General features: G+C 49.0%; 1 protein-coding gene across 1 annotated transcript in view; it reads left to right on the top strand.

The window, feature by feature from the left end:
* LOC148501717 (retinol dehydrogenase 11-like) overlaps positions 1-21,612 on the top strand; it is a 121,882-nt gene extending 100,270 nt beyond the window's left edge. The window contains exons 5-6 of the mRNA XM_088450059.1: positions 5,846-5,955; positions 21,351-21,612. Of these exons, the coding sequence (XP_088306185.1) occupies positions 5,846-5,955; positions 21,351-21,545 (305 nt within the window). The 3' untranslated portion in view covers positions 21,546-21,612. The remainder of the gene's footprint in view (positions 1-5,845; positions 5,956-21,350) is intronic.
* The last annotated feature ends 5,699 nt before the right edge of the window (positions 21,613-27,311 follow it).

Raw genomic sequence — 27,311 nt, 5'->3', positions numbered from 1 at the left:
CCCTCATCCTCATCCACCCATCCTGGGCAGCGTTATTCACCATCCCTCATAATCATCCACCCATCCTGGGCAGCTTTATTCACCATCCCTCCTCCTCATTCACCCATCCTGGGCTGCTTTATTCACCATCCCTCTTCCTCATCCACCCATGCTGGGCAGCCTTATTCACCATCCATCATCCTCATCCACCCATCCTGGGCATCTTTATTCACCATCCCTCATCCTCATCCACCCATTATGGGCAGCTTTATTCACCATCCCTCATCCTCATCCACCCATCCTGGGCAGCTTTATCCACCATAACTCATCCTCATTCACCCATCCTAGGCAGCTTTATTCACCATCCCTCATCCTCATCCACCCATCCTGGGCAGCTTTATTCACTATCCCTCATCCTGATCCACCCATCCTGGGCAGCTTTATTCACCATCCCTCATCCACCCATCCTGGGCAGCTTTATCCACCATAACTCATCCTCATCCACCCATCCTGGGCAGCTTTATCCACCATAACTCATCCTGATCCACCCATCCTGGGCAGCTTTATCCACCACAACTCATCCTCATCCACCCATCCTGGGCAGCGTTATCCACCATCCCTCATCCTCATCCACCCATCCTGGGCAGCTTTATTCACCATCCCTCATCCTCATCCACCCATCCTGGGCAGCTTTATCCACCATCCCTCATCCTCATCCACCCATCCAGGGCAGCTTTATCCACCATCCCTCATCCTCATCCACCCATCCTGGGCAGCTTTATCCACCATCCCTCATCCTCATCCACCCATCCTGGGCAGCTTTATCCACCATAACCCATCCTCATCCACCCATCCTGGGCAGCCTTATTCACCATCCCTCATCCTCATCCACCCATCCTGGGCAGCTTTATCCACCATCCCTCATCCTCATCCACCCATCCTGGGCAGCCTTATTCACCATCCCTCATCCTCATCCACCCATCCTGGGCAGCTTTATCCACCATCCCTCATCCTCATCCACCCATCCTGGGCAGCTTTATCCACCATCCCTCATCCTCATCCACCCATCCTGGGCAGCTTTATCCACAATCCCTCATCCTCATCCACCCATCCTGGGCAGCTTTATCCACCATCCCTCATCCTCATCCACCCATCCTGGGCAGCTTTATCCACCATCCCTCATCCTCATCCACCCATCCTGGGCTGCTTTATCCACCATCCCTCATCCTCATCCACCCATCCTAGGCAGCCTTATTCACCATCCCTCATCCTCATCCACCCATCCTGGGCAGCTTTATCCACCATCCCTCATCCTCATCCACCCATCCTGGGCAGCTTTATCCACCATCCCTCATCCTCATCCACCCATCCTGGGCAGCTTTATCCACCATCCCTCATCCTCATCCACCCATCCTGGGCAGCATTATCCACAATCCCTCATCCTCATCCACCCATCCTGGGCAGCGTTATTCACCATCCCTCATCCACCCATCCTGGGCAGCTTTATTCACCCATCCTGGGCAGCGTTATACACCATCCCTCCTCCTCATCCACCCATCCTGGGCTGCTTTATTCACCATCCCTCATCCTCATCCACCCATCCTGGGCAGCCTTATTCAACATCCCTCATCCTCATCCACCCATCCTGGGCAGCTTTATTCACCATCCCTCATCCTCATCCACCCATAATGGGCAGCTTTATTCACCATCCCTCATCCTCATCCACCTATCCTGGGCAGCTTTATCCACCATAACTCATCCTCATCCACCCATCCTAGGCAGCTTTATTCACCATCCCTCATCCTCATCCACCCATCCTGGGCAGCTTTATTCACTATCCCACATCCTGATCCACCCATCCTGGGCAGCTTTATTCACCATGCCTCATCCACCCATCCTGGGCAGCTTTATCCACCATAACTCATCCTCATCCACCCATCCTGGGCAGCTTTATCCACCATAACTCATCCTCATCCACCCATCCTGGCCAGCTTTATTCACTATCCCTCATCCTCATCCACCCATCCTGGGCAGCTTTATTCACCATCCCTCATCCACCCATCCTGGGCAGCTTTATTCACCATCCCTCATCCACCCATCCTGGGCAGCTTTATTCAACATCCCTCATCCTCATCCACCCATCCTGGGCAGCTTTATCCACCATAACTCATCCTCATCCACCCATCCTAGTCAGCTTTATTCACCATCCCTCATCCACCCATCCTGGGCAGCTTTATCCACCATAACTCATCCTCATCCACCCATCCTGGGCAGCTTTATCCACCATAACTCATCCTCATCCACCCATCCTAGGCAGCGTTATCCAGCATCCCTCATCCACCCATCCAGGGCAGCTTTATTCACCATCCCTCCTCCTCATCCACCATCCTGGACAGCTTTATTCACCATCCCTCATCCTCATCCACCCATCCTGGGCAGCCTTATTCACCATCCCTCATCCTCATGCACCCATCCAGGGCAGCTTTATCCACCATCCCTCATCCTCATCCACCCATCCTGGGCAGCTTTATCCACCATCCCTCATCCTCATCCACCCATCCTGGGCAGCTTTATTCACCATCCCTCATCCTCATCCACCCATCCTGGGCAGCTTTATTCACCATCCCTCATCCTCATCCACCCATCCTGGGCAGCTTTATTCACCATAACTCATCCTCATCCACCCATCCTGGGCAGCTTTATTCACCATCCCTCATCCTCATCCACCCATCCTGGGCAGCTTTATCCACCATGCCTCATCCTCATCCACCCATCCTGGGCAGCCTTATTCACCATCCCTCATCCTCATACACCCATCCTGGGCAGCTTTATTCACCATCCCTCATCCTCATCCACCCATCCTGGGCAGCTTTATTCACCGTCCCTCATCCTCATCCACCCAACCTGGGCAGCTTTATCCACCATAATTCATCCTCATCCACCCATCCTGGGCAGCTTTATTCACCATCCCTCATCCTCATCCACCCATCCTGGGCAGCTTTATTCACTATCCCTCATCCTCATCCACCCATCCTGGGCAGCTTTATTCACCATCCCTCATCCACCCATCCTGGGCAGCTATATCCACCATCCCTCATCCTCATCCACCCATCCTGGGCAGCTTTATTCACCATCCCTCATCCTCATCCACCCACCCTGGGCAGCTTTATCCACCATCCCTCATCCTCATCCACCCATCCTGGGCAGCTTTATTCGCCATCCCTCATCCTCCTCCACCCATCCTGGGCAGCGTTATTCGCCATCCCTCATCCTCATCCACCCATCCTGGGCAGCTTTATCCACCATAACTCATCCTCATCCACCCATCCTGGGCAGCGTTATTCACCATCCCTCATCCACCCATCCTGGGCAGCTTTATCCACCATCCCTCATCCTCATCCACCCATCCTGGGCAGCTTTATCCACCATCCCTCATCCTCATCCACCCATCCTGGGCAGCTTTATTCACCATCCCTCATCCTCATCCACCCATCCTGGGCAGCTTTATTCACCAGCCCTCATCCTCATCCACCCATCCTGGGCAGCTTTATTCACCAGCCCTCATCCTCATCCACCCATCCTGGGCAGCTTTATTCACCATCCCTCATCCTCATCCACCCATCCTGGGCAGCTTTATTCACCATCTCTCATCCACCCATCCTGGGCAGCTTTATCCACCATCCCTCATCCTCATCCACCCATCCTGGGCAGCTTTATCCACCATCCCTCATCCTCATCCACCCATCCTGGGCAGCTTTATTCACCATCTCTCATCCTCATCCACCCATCCTGGCCAGCTTTATTCACCATCTCTCATCCACCCATCCTGGGCAGCTTTATCCACCATCCCTTATCCTCATCCACCATCCTGGGCAGCTTTATCCACCATCCCTCATCCTCATCCACCCATCCTGGGCAGCTTTATCCACCATCCCTCATCCTCATCCACCCATCCTGGGCAGCTTTATCCACCATCCGTCATCCTCATCCACCCATCCTGGGCAGCGTTATTCGCCATCCCTCATCCTCATCCACCCATCCAGGGCAGCTTTATCCACCATAACTCATCCTCATCCACCCATCCTGGGCAGCTTTATCCACCATCTCTCATCCTCATCCACCCATCCCGGGCAGCTTTATTCACCATCTCTCATCCTCATCCACCCATCCTGGGCAGCTTTATTCACCATCTCTCATCCACCCATCCTGGGCAGCTTTATTCACCATCCCTCATCCTTATCCACCCATCCTGGGCAGCGTCATTCACATCCCTCATCCTCATCCACCCATCCTGTGCAGCTTTATCCACCATCCCTCATCCTCATCCACCCATCCTGGGCAGCTTTATCCACCATCCCTCATCCACCCATCCTGGGCAGCGTTATTCACCATCCCTCATCCTCATCCACCCATCCTGGGCAGCTTTATTCACCAGCCCTCATCCTCATCCACCCATCCTGAGCAGCTTTATTCACCATCTCTCATCCACCCATTCTGGGCAGCTTTATTCACCATCCCTCATCCTCATCCACCCATCCTGGCCAGCTTTATTCACCATCCCTCATCCTCATCCACCCATCCTGGGCAGCTTTATTCACCATCCCTCATCCTCATCCACCCATCCTGGGCAGCTTTATTCACCATCCCCCTTCCTCATCCACCCATCCTGGGCAGCTTTATTCACCATCTCTCATCCACCCATCCTGGGCAGCTTTATTCACCATCCCTCATCCTCATCCACCCATCCTGGCCAGCTTTATTCACCATCCCTCATCCTCATCCACCCATCCTGGGCAGCTTTATTCACCATCCCTCATCCTCATCCACCCATCCTGGGCAGCTTTATTCACCATCCCTCATCCTCATCCACCCATCTTGGGCAGCTTTATTCACCATCTCTCATCCACCCATCCTGGGCAGCTTTATTCACCATCCCTCATCCTCATCCACCCATCCTGGGCAGCTTTATTCACCATCCCTCATCCACCCATCCTGGGCAGCTTTATTCATTGCCTGATCTCACTCTGAGGGGGATTCAGCATCGGACAGAATTGTAAAGCTGCTCACAGACAGCTTGGCAATTCCATCCTTGCTAATATGCAAATGGTGTATGACACCCCGTGCTTCATTTGTGATCCCAGCACTGCGACTGAGGTCGCAGGCTGGGATAACCATCGCGACAATCGGTGGTCGATGGTCTCGATGCTGGATGGCCCCGAGCTACCAGCCAACTGGGTGAGACTCCGCTTATTCAGGCTGGCCAGCCTACGAGGCCAGGAAACTGCCTCTCTGGCCTTGCCACTTCCGGAAATCTGGGTGGACACGAACCAGTTTCTGGGAACACTGGCTGACCCGGCCCTCACACATCTCTTAAATGATTCTGCTTGTCAATCAGACAGAGACATCGAAGGGGCTACGTGCAGTTATGCAGGGCCCATTCTGCACACTCGCAGAATGGGCCCTGCGCATGCGCTGATTCCCGATAATCGTGAATCTGTGTTCAGCTTTGCATGCACTGCTGAATCAGGCCCTCTGGCCAACACTTCTCTTAACTGACAAACCACTCTGCCATAAGTGCATAGTTACCCTCCCACACATGCCACCATATGCTTACCAATTAACGCACACTGGCGTATCTTTTCCTTGCATGCAAATAGAGGAATAATCATTCATGAACCCCAGTGGGAAATGGAAGGAAGTTGTTCAGGAATGGACAATCATAATAGGGAAGGTGTCAGGTGAGGGAGAAAAGACCACGTCATAGGAGACATTGCTGATAAGACTAAATATCACTATAGTTAGTAGAATTATTGCAATTTAATATACAGAATTACATAAAAATGACATTTACATTTACTGCCTTCAGGAGTGGCAGTGACCAGTGTTAACCCCGGAATTGTGATGACAGATACCATGCGGAATTACAACATCTTAATGAGATCTATCTTTAGAGTCATTGGATTCTTCTTCTTTAAGGTGAGAACAGTCTCCTTCATCTGTCGTTGTTTTACTGCTAAATTGTTATCTAAATCTTCCCATTCTTCCACCCTCGGTCACTCTATATTTCATCATCATATCTCACTCATCCATTCCCCATCATCTCCCCATCATGTCTCCCTGACCCATTCCCCATCCTGTCTCACTGATCCATTCCCCATCATCTCCCCATCCTGTCTCACTGATCCATTCCCCATCATCTCCCCATCCTATCTCACTCATCCATTTCCCATAATCTCCCCATCCTATCTCACTTATCCATTGCCCATCATCTCCCCATCCTGTCACCCTGATCCATTCCCCATCCTGTGTCACTTATCCATTCCCCATCATCTCCCCATCCTGTCTCACTCATCCATTCCCCATCATCTCCCCATCCTGTCTCACTCATCCATTCCCCATCCTCTCGCCATCCTATCTCACTTATCCATTGCCCATCATCTCCCCATCCTGTCACCCTGATCCATTCCCCATCCTGTCTCACTTATCCATTCCCCATCACACCCCCATTCTGTCTGACTCATTCATTCCCCATCCTATCTCATTCATCCATTTCTCATCCTCTATCACTCATCCATTCCCCATCATCTCCCTATACTGTCTCATTTATCCATTCCCCATCATCTCACCATCCTGTATCATTCATCCATTCTCCATCCTATCTCATTCACCCATTCCCCATCATCTCCCTATACTGTCTCATTTATCCATTCCCCATCATCTCACCATCCTGTATCATTCATCCATTCTCCATCCTATCTCATTCACCCATTCCCCATCATCTCCCCATCCTGTCTCCCTGATCCATTCCCCATCCTGTCTCCATGATCCATTCCCCATCCTGTCTCCCTGATCCATTCCCCATCATCTCCCCATCCTGTCGCCCTGATCCATTCCCCATCCTGTCGCCCTGATCCATTCCCCATCCTGTCTCACTTATCCATTCCCCATCCTGTCTCCCTGATCCATTCCCCATCCTGTCTCCCTGATCCATTCCCCATCCTGTCTCCCTGATCCATTCCCCATCCTGTCTCCCTGATCCATTGCCCATCCTGTCTCCCTGATAGATTCCCCATCCTGTCTCCCTGATCCATTCCCCATCATCTCCCCATCCTGTCGCCCTGATCCATTCCCCATCCTGTCTCCCTGACCCATTCCCCATCATCTCCCCATCCTGTCTCCCTGATCCATTCCCCATCCTGTCTCCCTGATCCATTCCCCATCATCTCCCCATCCTGTCGCCCTGATCCATTCCCCATCCTGTCGCCCTGATCCATTCCCCATCCTGTCTCACTTATCCATTCCCCATCCTGTCTCCCTGATCCATTCCCCATCCTGTCTCCCTGATCCATTCCCCATCCTGTCTCCCTGATCCATTCCCCATCCTGTCTCCCTGATCCATTCCCCATCCTGTCTCCCTGATCCATTGCCCATCCTGTCTCCCTGATAGATTCCCCATCCTGTCTCCCTGATAGATTCCCCATCCTGTCTCCCTGATCCATCCCCATCATCTCCCCATCCTGTCGCCCTGATCCATTCCCCATCCTGTCTCCCTGATCCATTCCCCATCATCTCCCCATCCTGTCGCCCTGATCCATTCCCCATCCTGTCTCCCTGACCCATTCCCCATCATCTCCCCATCCTGTCTCCCTGATCCATTCACCATCCTGTCGCCCTGATCCATTCCCCATCATCTCCCCATCCTGTCACCCTGATCCATTCCCCATCCTGTCTCACTTATCCATTCCCCATCACACCCCCATTCTGTCTGATTCATTCATTCCCCATCCTATCTCATTCATCCATTTCTCATCCTCTATCACTCATCCATTCCCCATCATCTCCCTATACTGTCTCATTTATCCATTCCCCATCATCTCTCCATCTTGTATCATTCACCCATTCCCCATCATCTCCCCATCCTGTCTCCCTGATCCATTCCCCATCCTGTCTCCCTGATCCATTCCCCATCCTGTCTCCCTGATCCATTCCCCATCATCTCCCCATCCTGTCGCCCTGATCCATTCCCCATCATCTTCCCATCCTGTCTCCCTGATCCATTCCCCATCCTGTCTCCCTGATCCATTCCCCATCATCTCCCCATCCTGTCGCCCTGATCCATTCCCCATCATCTTCCCATCCTGTCGCCCTGATCCATTCCCCATCCTGTCGCCCTGATCCATTCCCCATCATCTCCCCATCCTGTCGCCCTGATCCATTCCCCATCCTGTCTCCCTGATCCATTCCCCATCCTGTCTCCCTGATCCATTCCCCATCATCTCCCCATCCTGTCTCCCTGATCCATTCCCCATCATCTCCCCATCCTGTCTCCCTGATCCATTCCCCATCATCTCCCCATCCTGTCGCCCTGATCCATTCCCCATCATCTCCCCATCCTGTCTCATTCATTCATCCATTCCCCATCATCTCCCCATCCTGCCTCACTTGTTCATTCCCATAATCTCTCCATCCGGTTTCAGTCCATTCTCCTCCCTCATCTGTTCCTCATTCTGGATCTCTCACCCGGTCACTGTCCTGTTTACATATTCCTCCCTCAATCTGTTCCCCAATCTGTTTCTTTAATCTGGTCCCTGTCCTGTCTCCTTCCTCTTCCTCATCTGTTCCTAATCCTGTATATTTCATCTGGTACCTGTCCTGTCTCCATCTTCTTCACACATCTGTTCCCCATCCTGTATCTCTCACCCGATCCCTGTCCTGTCTCATTCCTCTTCCTCCCTCATCTGTTCCCCATCCTATATCTCTCACCCGGTCCCTGTCTCATTCCTCTTCCTCCCTCATCTGTTCCCCATCCTATATCTCTCACCCGGTCCCTGTCTCATTCCTCTCTCTCCCTCAGCTGTTCCCCATCCTATATCTCTCACCCGGTCCCTGTCTCATTCTTCTTCCCCCCTCAGCTGTTCCCCATCCTATATCTCTCACCCGGTCCCTGTCTCATTCCTCTTCCTCCCTCTTCTGTTCCCCATCCTATATCTCTCACCTGGTCCCTGTCCTGTCTCCTTCCTCCCTCATCTGTTCCCCATCCTATATCTCTCACCTGGTCCCTGTCCTGTCTCCTTCCTCCCTCTTTAGAGTCATTGGATTCTTCTTCTTTAAGGTGAGAACAGTCTCCTTCATCTGTCGTTGTTTTACTGCTAAATTGTTATCTAAATCTTCCCATTCTTCCACCCTCTGTCACTCTATATTTCATCATCATATCTCACTCATCCATTCCCCATCATCTCCCCATCCTGTCTCACTCAACCATTCCCCATCATCTCCCCATCCTGTCTCCCTGATCCATTCCCCATCCTGTCTCACTGATCCATTCCCCATCATCTCCCCATCCTGTCTCACTGATCCATTCCCCATAATCTCCCCATCCTGTCTCACTCATCCATTCCCCATCATCTCGCCATCCTGTCTCACTCATCCATTCCTCATCATCTCCCCATCCTCTCACCATCCTATCTCACTTATCCATTGCCCATCATATCCCCATCCTGTATCATTCATCCATTCTCCATCCTATCTCATTCACCCATTCCCCATCATCTCCCCATCCTGTCTCCCTGATCCATTCCCCATCCTGTCTCCCTGATCCATTCCCCATCCTGTCTCCCTGATCCATTCCCCATCCTGTCTCCCTGATCCATTCCCCATCCTGTCTCCCTGATCCATTCCCCATCCTGTCTCCCTGATCCATTCCCCATCATCTCCCCATCCTGTCGCCCTGATCCATTCCCCATCCTGTCTCCCTGATCCATTCCCCATCATCTCCCCATCCTGTCTCCCTGATCCATTCCCCATCCTGTCTCCCTGATCGATTCACCATCCTGTCGCCCTGATCCATTCCCCATAATCTCCCCATCCTGTCGCCCTGATCCATTCTCCATCCTGCCGCCCTGATCCATTCCCCACCATCTCGCCATCCTGTCTCATTCATTCCCCTTCATCTTCCCATCCTATCTCATTCATCCATTCCCCATCATCTCCCCATCCTGCCTCACTTGTTCATTCCCATAATCTCTCCATCCGGTTTCAGTCCATTCTCCTCTCTCATCTGTTCCTCATTCTGGATCTCTCACCAGGTCACTGTCCTGTTTACATATTCCTCCCTCAATCTGTTCCCCAATGTTTCTTTAATCTGGTCCCTGTCCTGTCTCCTCCCTCATCTGTTCCTAATCCTGTATATTTCATCTGGTACCTGTCCTGTCTCCATCTTCTTCACACATCTGTTCCCCATCCTGTATCTCTCACCTGGTCCCTGTCCTGTCTCTTTCCTCTTCCTCCCTCTTCTGTTCCCTACTTACCATTCTACCAGAGATTTCTGTGAAATCTCCTGTATTGTGCTATTAGTACATAGCTATAATTCATAATCATTTTCTGAAAGAAAAGCTTGATATAAAGGGACCTTGGCCAGTTAAAGCTACATTTAGCTAGGGCCAGGATAATGACCAAATCACATCCTATGTGACATAAAACGCAATCCCTCAGTTTTCAACCAAGACATGATGGAAGGTGCGTACACTCTTGCGATATTGCATGAATGGCCCGACGATTGAATGGGTGTGTACCCAGCTTTACGTATATATTTGCTGTTCTGCCGGGGAGAGCACAGCCACGACCAAGTACTGAACCAGCTAGCCACATACACTCAGTCAAACTACATGTTGTAACCGGATTATGTCACTACAGAATTACCCACTCACCTATGTCTTCTGCTGATTTATTTGTGAATCATAGGCTTCTTAAATACCACATTATATTATGCAGAATTACAGAGACTATATTTTATAAAATATATATAATAAATATAATTTTTTCATTTGTAATGCATTCATTTAGAGCTCTATTCATCATAACTTAATTTTTACAAGAGCAGGTGAAAAAGGAGAGTTTTGGTAAAACTTACCTTTGTTAACTCTTTCTTCGAAGTCCATAGGGGAGACAATGGGGTGTAGGTGGGAAATGGAGGACCGGACACCAACAGCAAAGATTTTCAATCCCAGGATGCTCAGGTTCTTCCCCCTATATCCTGACCACAGCATGAGGACAACTCAGTTTTGTTAACAAGCCCAAGGCAGTCGCAGGACAGGAGAGAAGGAAGACTGGTACACTGAAGAATCACACTCAGAGAAGGAAACAAGTAACCAAAAAAAGAAACCCATAGAAGCCAAGTGCGTCAGGGTGTGTGCCCTGTGAACCCTATGGACTTCGAAGAAAGAGAGTTAATAAGGGTATGTTTTACCATAACTATCCTTTTCTTCTTCAGGGTCCATAGGGCTCCACAGGGAGACAATATGCATGTCCCAAAGCAATTGTTCAAGGGCAGGGATGCTCCTAAGCTGATAGAAGAACCCTACACCAGAAGGAAACATCCTGAGAGGAAAATGTATCAAAGGCATAAAACCTAAGAAAGGTGTGGACAGAGGACCATGTAGCCACCTTGCATAGCTGTTCAGCAGAGGTGCCACGCCGGGCTGCCCATGAGGGACCCACAGAGCAAGTATAATGAGCAGATTATGTAGCCGGCTCAGGAAGGCCAGTCTGCGTGTAAGCCTGTGAGATAGTCATGCAACTACCTCACAGAGCCTGTTTGTTAGCTGGCCATCCCTTCTTGTGGAATCCATATAGGATGAAGAGGGAGTCCGATATCCTCTAGTATGGTCCATGTAGATCTTCAGAGCACAGACCACATCCACAGAGGCCTCACCTGCCAAGAGATGTGGTGATTGAAAGGCCGAAACCATAATCTCCCTATTAAAGTGGAAACGAGAAACCACCTTGGGAAGGAAACCCGGGCGCGTTCTAAGAAGGGCCTTGTCCCAATGAAAGATTAAAAAAGGGGGAGCAACAAGAAAGTGCTCCAAAATCTGATACCCTACGGGCAGATTCTATAGCCATAAGAAACAGAGTCTTTTCAGTGAGCCACTTGACATCTACTGATTCTAGGGGTTCGAATGGAGGTTCCTAAAGTGCGTGGAGAACCGCTGACAAATCACACTTAGCCACAAAAGGAACATAGTGGGGTTGTATATGAAGAACACCTTGCAGGAAGGTGTGAACAGCCAGTAGAGGAGCAATCTTGCGCTGGAACCAGATGGAGAGAGCAGAGACGTGCACTTTCAGAGATGCTAGGTAGGCTCCAAGATCCAATCCAGCCTGAAGAAAGGCAAGAATTCTAGAAACCTTAAAAACTTGAGGGTCATAGTTTCTAGGAGTACACCACTAGAAATATGTATGCCATACCCGGTGATAAATTCTGTCCGAGGCCGGTTTACGTGCTCTGAGCATGGTCTGGACCACAGAGCTAGAAAATCCCTCATCCCTTAGGAGGGATGTCTCAAGAGCCAATCCATTAAAGACAGGCGGGCGAGGTCTGGATGTAGACAGGGACCCTGAGACAACAGGTTTTAGAGGAAGTTGAAGAGGATCGTCTATGGAGAGACTTTGAAGTTTGGAGGGACCAATGGCATCTAGGCCAAGCCGGATCTACCAACAGCTCTGTGAACTTCCGAGGAAGAAGGGATATTGGAGGGAAGAGGTATGCCAAGTGGAAGGTCCACTTCACAGATAATGCAACCATGAAGGCCGCGTTGGGATCCCTTGTCCTGGCTCCATGTGCTGGAAGTTTGTGGTTGTGTCCTGAGGCCAGGAGGTCCACATCCGGTAGACCCCATTTGTCCATCAGGCACTGAAAGACTTCTGGATGTAGAGACCACTCTTCTGCATGCACGTCGTGATGGCTGAGGAAATCCGCTTACCAATTGAGAATTCCTGGGATGAACACTACGGAGATGGCTGGGAGATGGCGTTCGGCCCATGTGAGAATGCAGGACACTTCTGCCATTGCTGTCCGGCTTTGAGTGCCTCCTTGGTGATTAAGGTATGCCACTGCCATGGCCTGTACTTGTTCTGGCCTGCCCTGAAGAATATCCTGAGCCAGAGTGTGAGCTCTGTGATGGCTTGAAGTTCCAGGATGTTGACTGGTAAGACCGCCTCGGCTGGAGTCCAGCAGCCTTGGAAGAAGTGCTCACTGCGCCTCACCCATGGATGCTTACATCCGTGGTGAGGAGTGCCCTGTCCAGGATCCAAAAGGAATGTCCCTTGTTTAAGTGCGATGTCTGTAGTCACCAGGCTAGGGACAGGCGAACCTCCAGGGAGAGGTCCATCGTCTGGGATCTGAGCAAATGGGGCAGCCCGTTCCACCTGGACCTGAGAGTCCAGGAGAGCTCCCAGATGCACCATTCTTTGGGAAAGTGTCAAGAAAGACTTTTTCCAGTTGATCAGCCAACCGTGCGCTTTTAGAAAGGCAATGGCTACCTGCAGATGGGGGTGAAAAATTTCTGGGGACCTGGCCAACAGCAAGAGATCGTCTAAGTATGGGAGCAGATATATAATAATAAATCGCAAGTTTGCGCAGATATACTGTATAGGAAAAAACAGCCTCCCACAACCGAGGGATTTTACCACTTCCCAACAAAAAACAATAAAAATGGTCAAGGGAATGGCGCTAATTTTCCACAGGATATAAAAAAAAAGTCCCAACTTAATCCATAAAAGAATCTAAAAAAAGAGATATATATCAAGGTAGTGACTGAACAGTTCCATCCACAATTGTGAGTATACGTCCTCTTTATTCCACAAGATCAGTCCCAGATAGTGTTCAGATGTTCATTTCCCCATCTATGTATTTCACGTACAGGGATCATTAAATCTCAAAAAATACCATTTTTATTGTAGCTAGGTGGTCCGCAATTTTTGACAGCACCTGTCAAAAAGTAGCCCAGGGTGGGTCCTGAGGAGAGGACACCGGGGCTGATGTGCCCGGGGCAGTATAACAAGATGCACAAAGACCATCCTGAATGAGGTCCTCTGAAGCTAAGCCTGCTGAGCAGGACTTGCAGGACACCAGAGTGGGGGGAGCATCAGGCTGCTTGTTATTCTTGCCTCTGCCAGACATAGCTGCAAGAACAATGTAACACACAATCTGACACAGTGCAGTGAACCCCCTATACCTTAGTATGCATTCGGTATGATTTACCGCTGGCCGAAAATCCCAGCACCGGCAGCCCGACAGAGGAGGAAATCCTGATCGTCCTAAAAGTAAGTATAGCTAATCTAATTTTACCCCCTGACCCTAACCCTCCTTTAGGGTGCCTAAATCTAACTCCCCCTTCCCCGCCGCCTAAACCTAAGTCCCCCGCGGGGGTGCCTAACCCTAACCCTGTCCCTCTTTCCCTAGCCTGACCCTAACCTCCCGGGGGGGGGGTGCCTAACCTTAAGTCCCCCCCCCCGGGAGCCCTAAACCTAACCCTCCTTCCCCACGCGGCAGTCCGTGCCCGGCATCCCTTCGATCGGGATGCCGGGCACCGGTTTCCCGGCGTCGGTTAAATGACAGGTGTCTAGATTTAGACGCCTGTCATGTAACCCTCACCCGGGATTAAGTAGTCTGGAAGCCGGCGGTCGGCATTGTGTCCACCGGCTTCCTGTACGTATACGCTTAGTATACTAGTGTCATTATAGTAGCATAAAGGGAAAGGTATAAGCTGACAATAATAGGAAAACAGACAGCAGCGCTACCACATACAATGCAGAATATACAATATAACTGCAGTGGGCACTAAAATCAACTACCAGCAGTGGCTGGTAGGATATAGCACTGTATAAACCTGGGCCTTGGGAGAGGTATACAAGGAGACTGGACCCAGCGTTCCCGGAGACCTGATGCAGAAAATGGCTGCCGTGAGTCTCAGAGGGGGCGGAGGGTGAGGGAGGAGCAGCTCAGGGAGCTGCAAGACCGCAGTGGAATGTCGCCCTGAGCTGGGGGAGGGGACGTAGGGAGAGCACCTTCTCCCCTATGATGACATTAACCACCTGGTACCCTGGCTTTAACCGTTGCCCTGCGCCAGTGCTTGTAGTGCCCTGGTGGTCTAGTGGAGTCCCGGACGCACCGATGTCCACACTAGCGCCTTTGGTCTGTCTCCTGAGACCGGAGGCAAGACTGCGCATAGAAGCGGATGCCCGCCAGCGGAGATCCCCCTTACCAGTCCCCTTGAGTCCTGGCTGAAGTCATATGGCGCCATATAAATAAAGGATAATAATAATAATAATAATAAGTCTGGGGCCCTGCTAGCTAGGTCCCTCTTGGAACCCAGAGTACCTAGCCAAGGGCTGGTGTCACGGCGCCACGGAGGGGTGATGGAGCAGCAGTGCAGACACACAAAGGACTGCCTTGCGCTGCTGCTCAGTTAGAATAAATTAAATAAAATTAAATCATAAATATAAGCTTGGGCTGCTTAATAGCCGCCCCACTGTTATAATGGTGATCCAGCTCCTGTGGGACAAAAAATGAAACTGAGTTGCCCTCAGGCTGTGGGCGGGGTATAGGGGGAAGGACCAGAGCATCCTGGGATTGAAAAGCTTTGCTGTTGGTGTCCGGTCCTTCAAGTTCCACCTACACCCCAATGTCTCCCTGTGGAGCCCTGTTGACAATGAAGAAGAAATGAACATTTTCACCTGCTTTTGTAGAAATTAAGTTTTCGGGCCATTCATCAATAAGGTAAAGAAGGAGATATCATGGAATGGCCGCTGTCCTCATACACTAGTATCACAGATATCTCCTGCTTACCTTCCTCTCCTGGAATGTCCCGCTGTCCTCATACACTAATATCTCCTACTTACCTTTCTCTCCCGGAATGGCCGCTGTCCTCGTACACTAGTATCACAGATATCTCCTGCTTACCTTTCTCTCCTGGAATGGCCGCTGTCCTCATACACTAATATCACAGATATCTCCTGCTTACCTTCCTCTCCTGGAATGGCCGCTGTCCTCATACACTAGTATGACAGATATCTCCTGCTTTCCTTTCTCTCCTGGAATGGCCGCTGTCCTCATACACTAGTATCACAGATATCTCCTGCTTACCTTCCTCTCCCGGAATGGCCGCTATCCCCGTACACTAGTATCACAGATATCTCCTGCTTCCGTTCCTCTCCCGGAATGGCCACTGTCCCCATACACTAGTATCACAGATATCTCCTGCTTACCTTCCTCTCCGGGAATGGCCGCTGTCCTCATACACTAGTATCACAGATATCTCCTGCTTACCTTCCTCTCCTGGAATGGCCGCTGTCCTCATACACTAGTATCACAGATATCTCCTGCTTACCTTTCTCTCCTGGAATGGCCGCTGTCCTCATACACTAGTATCACAGATATCTCCTGCTTACCTTTCTCTACTGGAATGGCCGCTGTCCTCATACACTAGTATCACATATATCTCCGGCTTACCTTCCTCTCCTGGAATGGCCGCTATCCCCATACACTAGTATCACAGATATCTCCTGCTTACCTTTCTCTCCTGGAATGGCCGCTGTCCTCATACACTAGTATCACAGATATCTCCTGCTTACCTTCCTCTCCTGGAATGGCCGCTATCCCCATACACTAGTATCACAGATATCTCCTGCTTACCTTTCTCTCCCGGAATGGCCGCTGTCCTCATACACGAGTATCACAGATATCTCCTGATTACCTTCCTCTCCCGGAATGGCCGCTGTCCCCATACACTAGTATCACAGATATCTCCTGCTTACCTTTCTCTCCCAGAATGGCCCGCTGTCCTCATACACTAGTATCACAGATATCTCCTGCTTACCTCTCTCTCCCGGAATGGCCCGCTGTCCCCATACACTAGTATCACAGATATCTCCTGCTTACCTCTCTCTCCCAGAATGGCCGCTGTCCCCATACACTAGTATCACAGATATCTCCTGCTTACCTTTCTCTCCCAGAATGGCCCGCTGTCCCCATACACTAGTATCACAGATATCTCCTGCTTACCTCTCTCTCCCGGAATGGCCCGCTGTCCCCATACACTAGTATCACAGATATCTCCTGCTTACCTCTCTCTCCCGGAATGGCCGCTGTCCCCATACACTAGTATCACAGATATCTCCTGCTTTCCTTCCTCTCCCGGAATGGCCGCTATCCCCATACACTAGTATCACAGATATCTCCTGCTTACCTTTCTCTCCCGGAATAGCCGCTGTCCTCATACACTAGTATCACAGATATCTCCTGCTTCCCTTCCTCTCCCGGAATGGCCCACTGTCCCCATACAATAGTATCACAGATATCTCCTGCTTACCTTCCTCTCCTGGAATGGCCGCTGTCCTCATACACTAGTATCACAGATATCTCCTGCTTTCCTTCCTCTCCCGGAATGGCCGCTATCCCCATACACTAGTATCACAGATATCTCCTGCTTACCTTTCTCTCCCGGAATAGCCGCTGTCCTCATACACTAGTATCACAGATATCTCCTGCTTACCTTTCTCTCCCGGAATGGACAGCTGTCCCCATACACTAGTATCACAGATATCTCCTGCTTACCTTCCTCTCCCGGAATGGCCCGCTGTCCCCATACACTAGTATCACAGATATCTCCTGCTTACCTCTCTCTCCCGGAATGGCCGCTGTCCCCATACACTAGTATCACAGATATCCCCTGCTTTCCTTCCTCTCCCGGAATGGCCGCTATCCCCATACACTAGTATCACAGATATCTCCTGCTTACCTTTCTCTCCCGGAATAGCCGCTGTCCCCATACACTAGTATCACAGATATCTCCTGCTTACCTTCCTCTCCCGGAATGGCCCGCTGTCCCCATACACTAGTATCACAGATATCTCCTGCTTTCCTTTCTCTCCTGGAATGGCCGCTGTCCTCATACACTAGTATCACAGATATCTCCTGCTTACCTTCCTCTCCCGGAATGGCCGCTATCCCCGTACACTAGTATCACAGATATCTCCTGCTTCCCTTCCTCTCCCGGAATGGCCACTGTCCCCATACACTAGTATCACAGATATCTCCTGCTTACCTTCCTCTCCTGGAATGGCCGCTGTCCTCATACACTAGTATCACAGATATCTCCTGCTTCCCTTCCTCTCCCGGAATGGCCCACTGTCCCCATACAATAGTATCACAGATATCTCCTGCTTACCTTCCTCTCCTGGAATGGCCGCTGTCCTCATACACTAGTATCACAGATATCTCCTGCTTACCTTTCTCTCCTGGAATGGCCGCTGTCCTCATACACTAGTATCACAGATATCTCCTGCTTACCTTTCTCTACTGGAATGGCCGCTGTCCTCATACACTAGTATCACATATATCTCCGGCTTACCTTCCTCTCCTGGAATGGCCGCTATCCCCATACACTAGTATCACAGATATCTCCTGCTTACCTTTCTCTCCTGGAATGGCCGCTGTCCTCATACACTAGTATCACAGATATCTCCTGCTTACCTTCCTCTCCTGGAATGGCCGCTATCCCCATACACTAGTATCACAGATATCTCCTGCTTACCTTTCTCTCCTGGAATGGCCGCTGTCCTCATACACGAGTATCACAGATATCTCCTGATTACCTTCCTCTCCCGGAATGGCCGCTGTCCCCATACACTAGTATCACAGATATCTCCTGCTTACCTTTCTCTCCCAGAATGGCCCGCTGTCCTCATACACTAGTATCACAGATATCTCCTGCTTACCTCTCTCTCCCGGAATGGCCCGCTGTCCCCATACACTAGTATCACAGATATCTCCTGCTTACCTCTCTCTCCCAGAATGGCCGCTGTCCCCATACACTAGTATCACAGATATCTCCTGCTTACCTTTCTCTCCCAGAATGGCCCGCTGTCCCCATACACTAGTATCACAGATATCTCCTGCTTACCTCTCTCCCGGAATGGCCCGCTGTCCCCATACACTAGTATCACAGATATCTCCTGCTTACCTCTCTCTCCCGGAATGGCCGCTGTCCCCATACACTAGTATCACAGATATCTCCTGCTTTCCTTCCTCTCCCGGAATGGCCGCTATCCCCATACACTAGTATCACAGATATCTCCTGCTTACCTTTCTCTCCCGGAATAGCCGCTGTCCTCATACACTAGTATCACAGATATCTCCTGCTTACCTTTCTCTCCAGGAATGGCCCGCTGTCCCCATACACTAGTATCACAGATATCTCCTGCCTACCGTCCTCTCCCGGAATGGACAGCTGTCCCCATACACTAGTATCACAGATATCTCCTGCTTACCTTCCTCTCCCGGAATGGCCCGCTGTCCCCATACACTAGTATCACAGATATCTCCTGCTTACCTTCCTCTCCAGGAATGGCCCGCTGTCCCCATACACTAGTATCACAGATATCTCCTGCCTACCTTCCTCTCCCGGAATGGACAGCTGTCCCCATACACTAGTATCACAGATATCTCCTGCTTACCTTCCTCTCTCGGAATGGCCCGCTGTCCCCATACACTAGTATCACAGATATCTCCTGCTTACCTTCCTCTCCCGGAATGGCCCGCTGTCCTCATACACTAGTATCACAGATATCTCCTACTTACCTTCCTCTCCCGGAATGGCCATCTGTCCCCATACACTAGTATGACAGATATCTCCTGCTTTCCTTTCTCTCCTGGAATGGCCGCTGTCCTCATACACTAGTATCACAGATATCTCCTGATTACCTTCCTCTCCTGGAATGGCCGCTGTCCTCATACACTAGTATCACAGATATCTCCTGCTTACCTTTCTCTCCTGGAATGGCCGCTGTCCTCATACACTAGTATCACAGATATCTCCTACTTACCTTCCTCTCCTGGAATGGCCGCTATCCCCATACACTAGTATCACAGATATCTCCTGCTTACCTTTCTCTCCTGGAATGGCCGCTGTCCTCATACACTAGTATCACAGATATCTCCTGATTACCTTCCTCTCCCGGAATGGCCGCTGTCCCCATACACTAGTATCACAGATCTCTCCTGCTTACCTTTCTCTCCCAGAATGGCCCGCTGTCCTCATACACTAGCATCACAGATATCTCCTGCTTACCTTTCTCTCCCAGAATGGCCCGCTGTCCCCATACACTAGTATCACAGATATCTCCTGCTTACCTCTCTCTCCCGGAATGGCCCGCTGTCCCCATACACTAGTATCACAGATATCTCCTGCTTTCCTTCCTCTCCCGGAATGGCCGCTATCCCCATACACTAGTATCACAGATATCTCCTGCTTACCTTTCTCTCCTGGAATGGCCACTGTCCTCATACACTAGTATCACAGATATCTCCTGATTACCTTCCTCTCCCGGAATGGCCGCTGTCCCCATACACTAGTATGGGGAGCGAATTACATTATTTTTGGAGCTTGACTGCGGGAGCATTCGCCAACTTCAGATGGTGCTTGTTCCTGCTCCCAGCCTGCTCCTTTCCTATGGGAAGGAGTGCTGGGTCTTGAAGAAGGATCCTTTCAGATGCCTCCACCCCTGTCCGGCTCCTTCCACTGGATGTCTGGGCTCTTGTGTGCATGCGTGACCAGGCGCACTAGTTACACTGCTCTGAAATTATCCGGGGAGACAGCTGATTTTTGGATCAGGAATGCTGAATTTTTCCGGCGTTTGCTAAGAGTTCAAATGTCAATTATCGGAGTCCGTTCATACCTCCATAATTAACATGATGAATAGAACCCCAATCCTGTATGTCAACTAAGCAGGCAGATTGTAAATAATATAATGTTTGCACTATCATAATGGATTAGCAGCAAAAAAAAATGCTAACGAGCACTACACTGAAGAACTAAAAAAGATTTGGGACTGCAAATGGGAGGGGGCTGACTGGTAGTGGGAGGAGTAATGACTGGAAAGAGGAGGAGCCAGGATTCATTCTTAAATTGCCACCATCCCCTAAAAGAGAAGTCTCTATCCGTCCCTCCTATCCTGCCTCACCCGTAAATTCCCTGTACTACCTAACTCGTACATTCCCTGCCTTACCATTTCCTATTCTGCCTTACTCATATATTCCCTGTCCTGCCTTACTCTTATATTCCCTGTCCTGTCTTACTCTTATATTCTCTATTCTGCCTTACTCTTATATTCTCTATTCTGCCTTACTCTTATATTCCCTGTCCTGCCTTACTCTTATATTCCCTGTCCTGCCTTACTCTTATATTCCCTGTCCTGCCTTACTCTTATATTCCCTGTCCTGCCTTACTCTTATATTCCTTGTCCTGCCTTACTTGTACTGACCTGCCATTTCCTGTCTTTACTCACTTGTGCTTTCCCTGTCCTGTCACTCATACATTCCCTGTCCTGTCACTCATACATTCCCTGTCCTGCCTCCCCCCACCATTCCCTGTCCTGTCACTCATACATTCCCTGTCCTGTCACTCATACATTCCCTGTCCTGCCTCCCCCCACCATTCCCTGTCCTGCCTCCCCCCACCATTCCCTGTCCTGCCTCCCCCCATTCCCTGTCCTGCCTCACCCATCTCTTTCCTGACTTCTCTCAATCTTAGAGCTCAGATGAGGGGGCTGCCAGCACCATTTACTGCGCAGTATCGGAGGAGGCTGAGGGGCTGACAGGAAAGTACATTGAAAGTGAATGTTCCATTGTGCAGCCTTCCCAGAAGACTCGGGATCCAGCCGTCAACAAGAAAGTTTGGGAGGCATGTGAGTCGGCGACTAATCTAAATGCTGATCCAGGAAAATGACCAACTATGTAACTTGTGGACAAGAGAAAAACATTATATTTTATATAAAGTTCAATAAATAAAGTTATGTGTGTGTCATTGATCATCATTTGGTGGTAATGCCAGACGGGTGTGTATCATTAGGTCTACATTGTCTAGATAGACAATGGAAGATAGACAGGGAATAGGTCGACAGGGACTGAAGGTTGACACACTAAAGGTCGACGGTTACTGAAGGTCGACATGGCCATTAGGTAGACACTCATATAGTCGACACCTTTATTTCTTTTTTCTAGCCCTAATATTCACCCTAACCTTGGTGCCTAACTCGAACCCTCTGTGTGTCGACCTAATGACCAGGTTGACCTTCAGTACCTGTCAACCTTCTTACTAGTCAACCTTTAGTGTGTCGACCTTTAGATACTGTCGACATTCAGTCCCTGTCGACCTATTGCCTGTCTATCTTCAATTATCTGCACAAACATTGTCTATCTACAAAATGTAGACCTGATGAGCGGATCACCTGCCGGACACTGAAGGATCGTCCCCCAGTGTAACACCTGCCCCTTCTGAGATCCCTACTAAAGATCCCATCCCGGCCTGCTCTTTGTGTGACATGATCCCATCTACTCCACACAGGAGGACAATTAGGACCTGACGCAGAGCTGGACGCAGTTTAGATTCCTTGGCAAATGACCAATGTGCTTGGGAGCCACACTGCGCATGTGCTGCGATGGTCTTGTGACGGCGGTCGCAGTATAACTGACTGACAATGACCATTTGGCGGATTGGCGTAAAAAACGCAGACATGTCGCAACCATTTCAGGGGGGTGTCGCGAGCAGCGACTGCATCTGCGGACACAGGGCCTGATTCGTTACGGATCGCAGCTGCGATTGTGCACGCAGAACGCTACAAAAATATAATAATGTTTGCAACCGCAATGCCGTCACAGCACAACATAAAGACACCCACATCCCCTTACTCACATCTAGAATACCTAGCAAGTCTGCGAAACCATCGATACCATCGAGTAACATCGGAGCCTCACGCACACTTACACCAGGACAGACCTTACTCAGAGATTACCAACCTTCCTGTACACAGTGAGGACCTCAGAGTCGGTCGTAAGCGGCCGCTAGGCCGGACGCATAACAACCGAGAAACTGAAAAAGGAAGCAATCGCACGGCCGGTCGGTCGCAACCAAAGTGACGCCCATACATGAACAATACAGCTCCTCTAGCTAGCGAGTGATAGCAGCTAGCGATCGAGTCAGTCGTTGTCTGTCGCTGTATGTTAATTTTCTTCTGCTGGTTGGGGCCGCTTGTGTTGTGCGCAAATTACATAAAAAAATAAACAAAAAACCGCATAGAATAAGCCATCCCCATGATATACGTTTATTCTTATTATTCTCTAATGCAAACGCAACTGAATTAATTACAAGCCAATTAGCAGTGTTATTAGCTACAACAAATGATTATTAGCTGCTTGCATTGTGTGGCTCAAAAAAGAAACATCAATCCTAACATCAATAACATTCGATAGTATCGATTGAACTCTGGGGCTTGCGAGAGCACATGCCCAACCTCAAGCTGTACGATCAGCCGGCCTCTAACCTGCTCGCAGAGTGACGTTTTACTACTTCCGGCCTTCTATGTCGGTCGTAGCAGGAAATTTATGTATGCCCCTAAAACGCCCTGAAAACGGTGAGGAACGCCTGCGTTTTTAGACCACCACCCCCGTCACCACCCACAAACGGCCTTTCATGTCAATCAACTCTCGGAAGCCACTTCCTGCTCGTAAGCCGTACGATCGACAGCATTTTGGATCGCAAGGTCTCGTACACACATGCGCACAACTAACCGTACGCATGTGTGGTTTGGACACATCGGATGCGTACGACCGAGCGGCCGCTTACGACCGACTCTGAATGAGTTCCTGAGAGGTCAGGCTGCGTGTCATCGGTACCATCATCTAACATTGGATCCTCACGCACACAAACACCAGGATAGACCTTACTCAGAGATCACTAACGTCCCGGTACACAGTGAGCTCAGGCTGCGTATGCCATCGGAGTGGCAAATTTATATACGCCCCAGTAACGGCGTTCCAACGCACTACCACGCCTGAGTTTCGCCGACCACCCCCAAAAGCGACCTTCCTGTCAGTCACTCTGCGATGGGTCAACGTGGTGTTTGCGATCGCAGTGCGATCATAGATAACTTTGCGCATGCGCAGTACGCCCAACTGCACACGTAATCGCAGTTGCGGTCCGTAATGAATCAGGCGTCACAGTGTCATTGGCCCCTGTGTCTGCTACAGGAACTGTGAGCAGCCAGAGGGTTTCTCAGAGGTCCCAAGGTGTCACCAATGTTCATTCGATGCTGCAACTTCGGACGCAAGCGTTGAATGTGAGAAGGCGGTGGCTGTGACATTTGCATAACTTGTCGGATTCGCTGCGGAAGAACACGCAGCACCGATGGCCATTGAGTCACCTCTGTATCAGGCCTTTAGAGTAATGAGGATTTAGTTACAGTGAGAGGAGAGAAATAACCAGGTCAATATCATATACAGGAGTAACAGAATGACACACAGGTATCAGTAATAACCATGTCACTATCACACACAGGAGTAACAGAATGACACACAGGGATCAGTAATAACCATGTCACTATCACACACAGGAGTAACAGAATGACACACAGGGATCAGTAATAACCATGTCACTATCACACACAGGAGTAACAGAATGACACACAGGGATCAGTAATAACCATGTCACTATCACACACAGGAGTAACAGAATGACACACAGGGATCAGTAATAACCATGTCACTATCACACACAGGAGTAACAGAATGACACACAGGTATCAGTAATAACCATGTCACTATCACACACAGGAGTAACAGAATGACACACAGGTACCAGTAATAACCATGTCACTATCACACACACAGGAGTAATAGAATGACACACAGGTATCAGTAATAACCATGTCACTATCACACACACAGGAGTAACAGAATGACATACAGGTATCAGTAATAACCATGTCACTATCACACACACAGGAGTAATAGAATGACATATAGGTATCAGTAATAACCATGTCACTATCACACACAGGAGTAACAGAATGACATACAGGTATCAGTAATAAATAACCATGTCACTATCACACACACAGGAGTAACAGAATGACATACAGGTATCAGTAATAACCATGTCACTATCACACACAGGAGTAACAGAATGACATACAGGTATCAGTAATAACCATGTCACTATCACACACACAGGAGTAACAGAATGACACACAGGTATCAGTAATAACCATGTCACTATCACACACAGGAGTAACAGAATGACATACAGGTATCAGTAATAACCATGTCACTATCACACACACAGGAGTAACAGAATGACATACAGGTATCAGTAATAACCATGTCACCATCACACACACAGGAGTAACAGAATGACATACAGGTATCAGTAATAACCATGTCACTATCACACACACAGGAGTAACAGAATGACACACAGGTATCAGTAATAACCATGTCACTATCACACACACAGGAGTAACAGAATGACACACAGGTACCAGTAATAACCATGTCACTATCACACACACAGGAGTAACAGAATGACACACAGGGATCAGTAATAACCATGTCACTATCACACACACAGGAGTAACAGAATGACATACAGGTATCAGTAATAACCATGTCACCATCACACACACAGGAGTAACAGAATGACATACAGGTATCAGTAATAACCATGTCACTATCACACACACAGGAGTAATAGAATGACACACAGGGATCTGTAATAACCATGTCACTATCACACACACAGGAGTAACAGAATGACACACAGGTATCAGTAATAACCATGTCACTATCACACATGCAGGAGTAACAGAATGACATACAGGTATCAGTAATAACCATGTCACTATCACACACACATGAGTAACAGAATGACATACAGGTATCAGTAATAACCATGTCACTATCACACACACACACACACAGGAGTAACAGAATGACACACAGGTATCAGTAATAACCATGTCACTATCACACACACAGGAGTAACAGAATGACATACAGGTATCAGTAATAACCATGTCACTATCACACACAGGAGTAACAGAATGACACACAGGTACCAGTAATAACCATGTCACTATCACACACACACAGGAGTAACAGAATGACACACAGGTATCAGTAATAACCAGGTCACTATCACACACACAGGAGTAACAGAATGACATACAGGTATCAGTAATAACCATGTCACTATCACACACAGGAGTAACAGAATGACACACAGGTATCAGTAATAACCATGTCACTATCACACACACAGGAGTAACAGAATGACACACAGGGATCAGTAATAACCATGTCACTATCACACACACAGGAGTAACAGAATGACACACAGGTATCAGTAATAACCATGTCACTATCACACACGCAGGAGTAACAGAATGACATACAGGTATCAGTAATAACCAGGTCACTATCACACACACAGGAGTAATAGAATGACATACAGGTATCAGTAATAACCATGTCACTATCACACACACAGGAGTAACAGAATGACATACAGGTATCAGTAATAAATAACCATGTCACTATCACACACACAGGAGTAACAGAATGACATACAGGTATCAGTAATAACCATGTCACTATCACACACACATGAGTAACAGAATGACATACAGGTATCAGTAATAACCATGTCACTATCACACACACACACACACAGGAGTAACAGAATGACACACAGGTATCAGTAATAACCATGTCACTATCACACACACAGGAGTAACAGAATGACATACAGGTATCAGTAATAACCATGTCACTATCACACACAGGAGTAACAGAATGACACACAGGTACCAGTAATAACCATGTCACTATCACACACACAGGAGTAACAGAATGACATACTGGTATCAGTAATAACCATGTCACTATCACACACACACAGGAGTAACAGAATGACACACAGGTATCAGTAATAACCAGGTCACTATCACACACACAGGAGTAACAGAATGACATACAGGTATCAGTAATAACCATGTCACTATCACACACAGGAGTAACAGAATGACACACAGGTATCAGTAATAACCATGTCACTATCACACACACAGGAGCAACAGAATGACACACAGGGATCAGTAATAACCATGTCACTATCACACACACAGGAGTAACAGAATGACACACAGGTATCAGTAATAACCATGTCACTATCACACACGCAGGAGTAACAGAATGACATACAGGTATCAGTAATAACCAGGTCACTATCACACACACAGGAGTAATAGAATGACATACAGGTATCAGTAATAACCATGTCACTATCACACACACAGGAGTAACAGAATGACATACAGGTATCAGTAATAAATAACCATGTCACTATCACACACACAGGAGTAACAGAATGACATACAGGTATCAGTAATAACTATGTCACTATCACACACACAGGAGTAACAGAATGACACACAGGTATCAGTAATAACCATGTCAGTATCACACACAGGAGTAACAGAATGACATACAGGTATCAGTAATAACCATGTCACTATCACACACACACAGGAGTAACAGAATGACACACAGGTATCAGTAATAACCATGTCACTATCACACACACAGGAGTAACAGAATGACATACAGGTATCAGTAATAAATAACCATGTCACTATCACACACACAGGAGTAACAGAAT

This window comes from Taudactylus pleione, unplaced genomic scaffold (genome assembly GCF_031769625.1).
Source record: "Taudactylus pleione unplaced genomic scaffold, aTauple2 ptg000505l, whole genome shotgun sequence".
Lineage (NCBI taxonomy): Eukaryota > Metazoa > Chordata > Amphibia > Anura > Myobatrachidae > Taudactylus > Taudactylus pleione.
The sequence above is the reverse complement of the archived record's forward strand: the minus strand, read 5'-3'. Positions and strand labels throughout refer to the sequence as shown.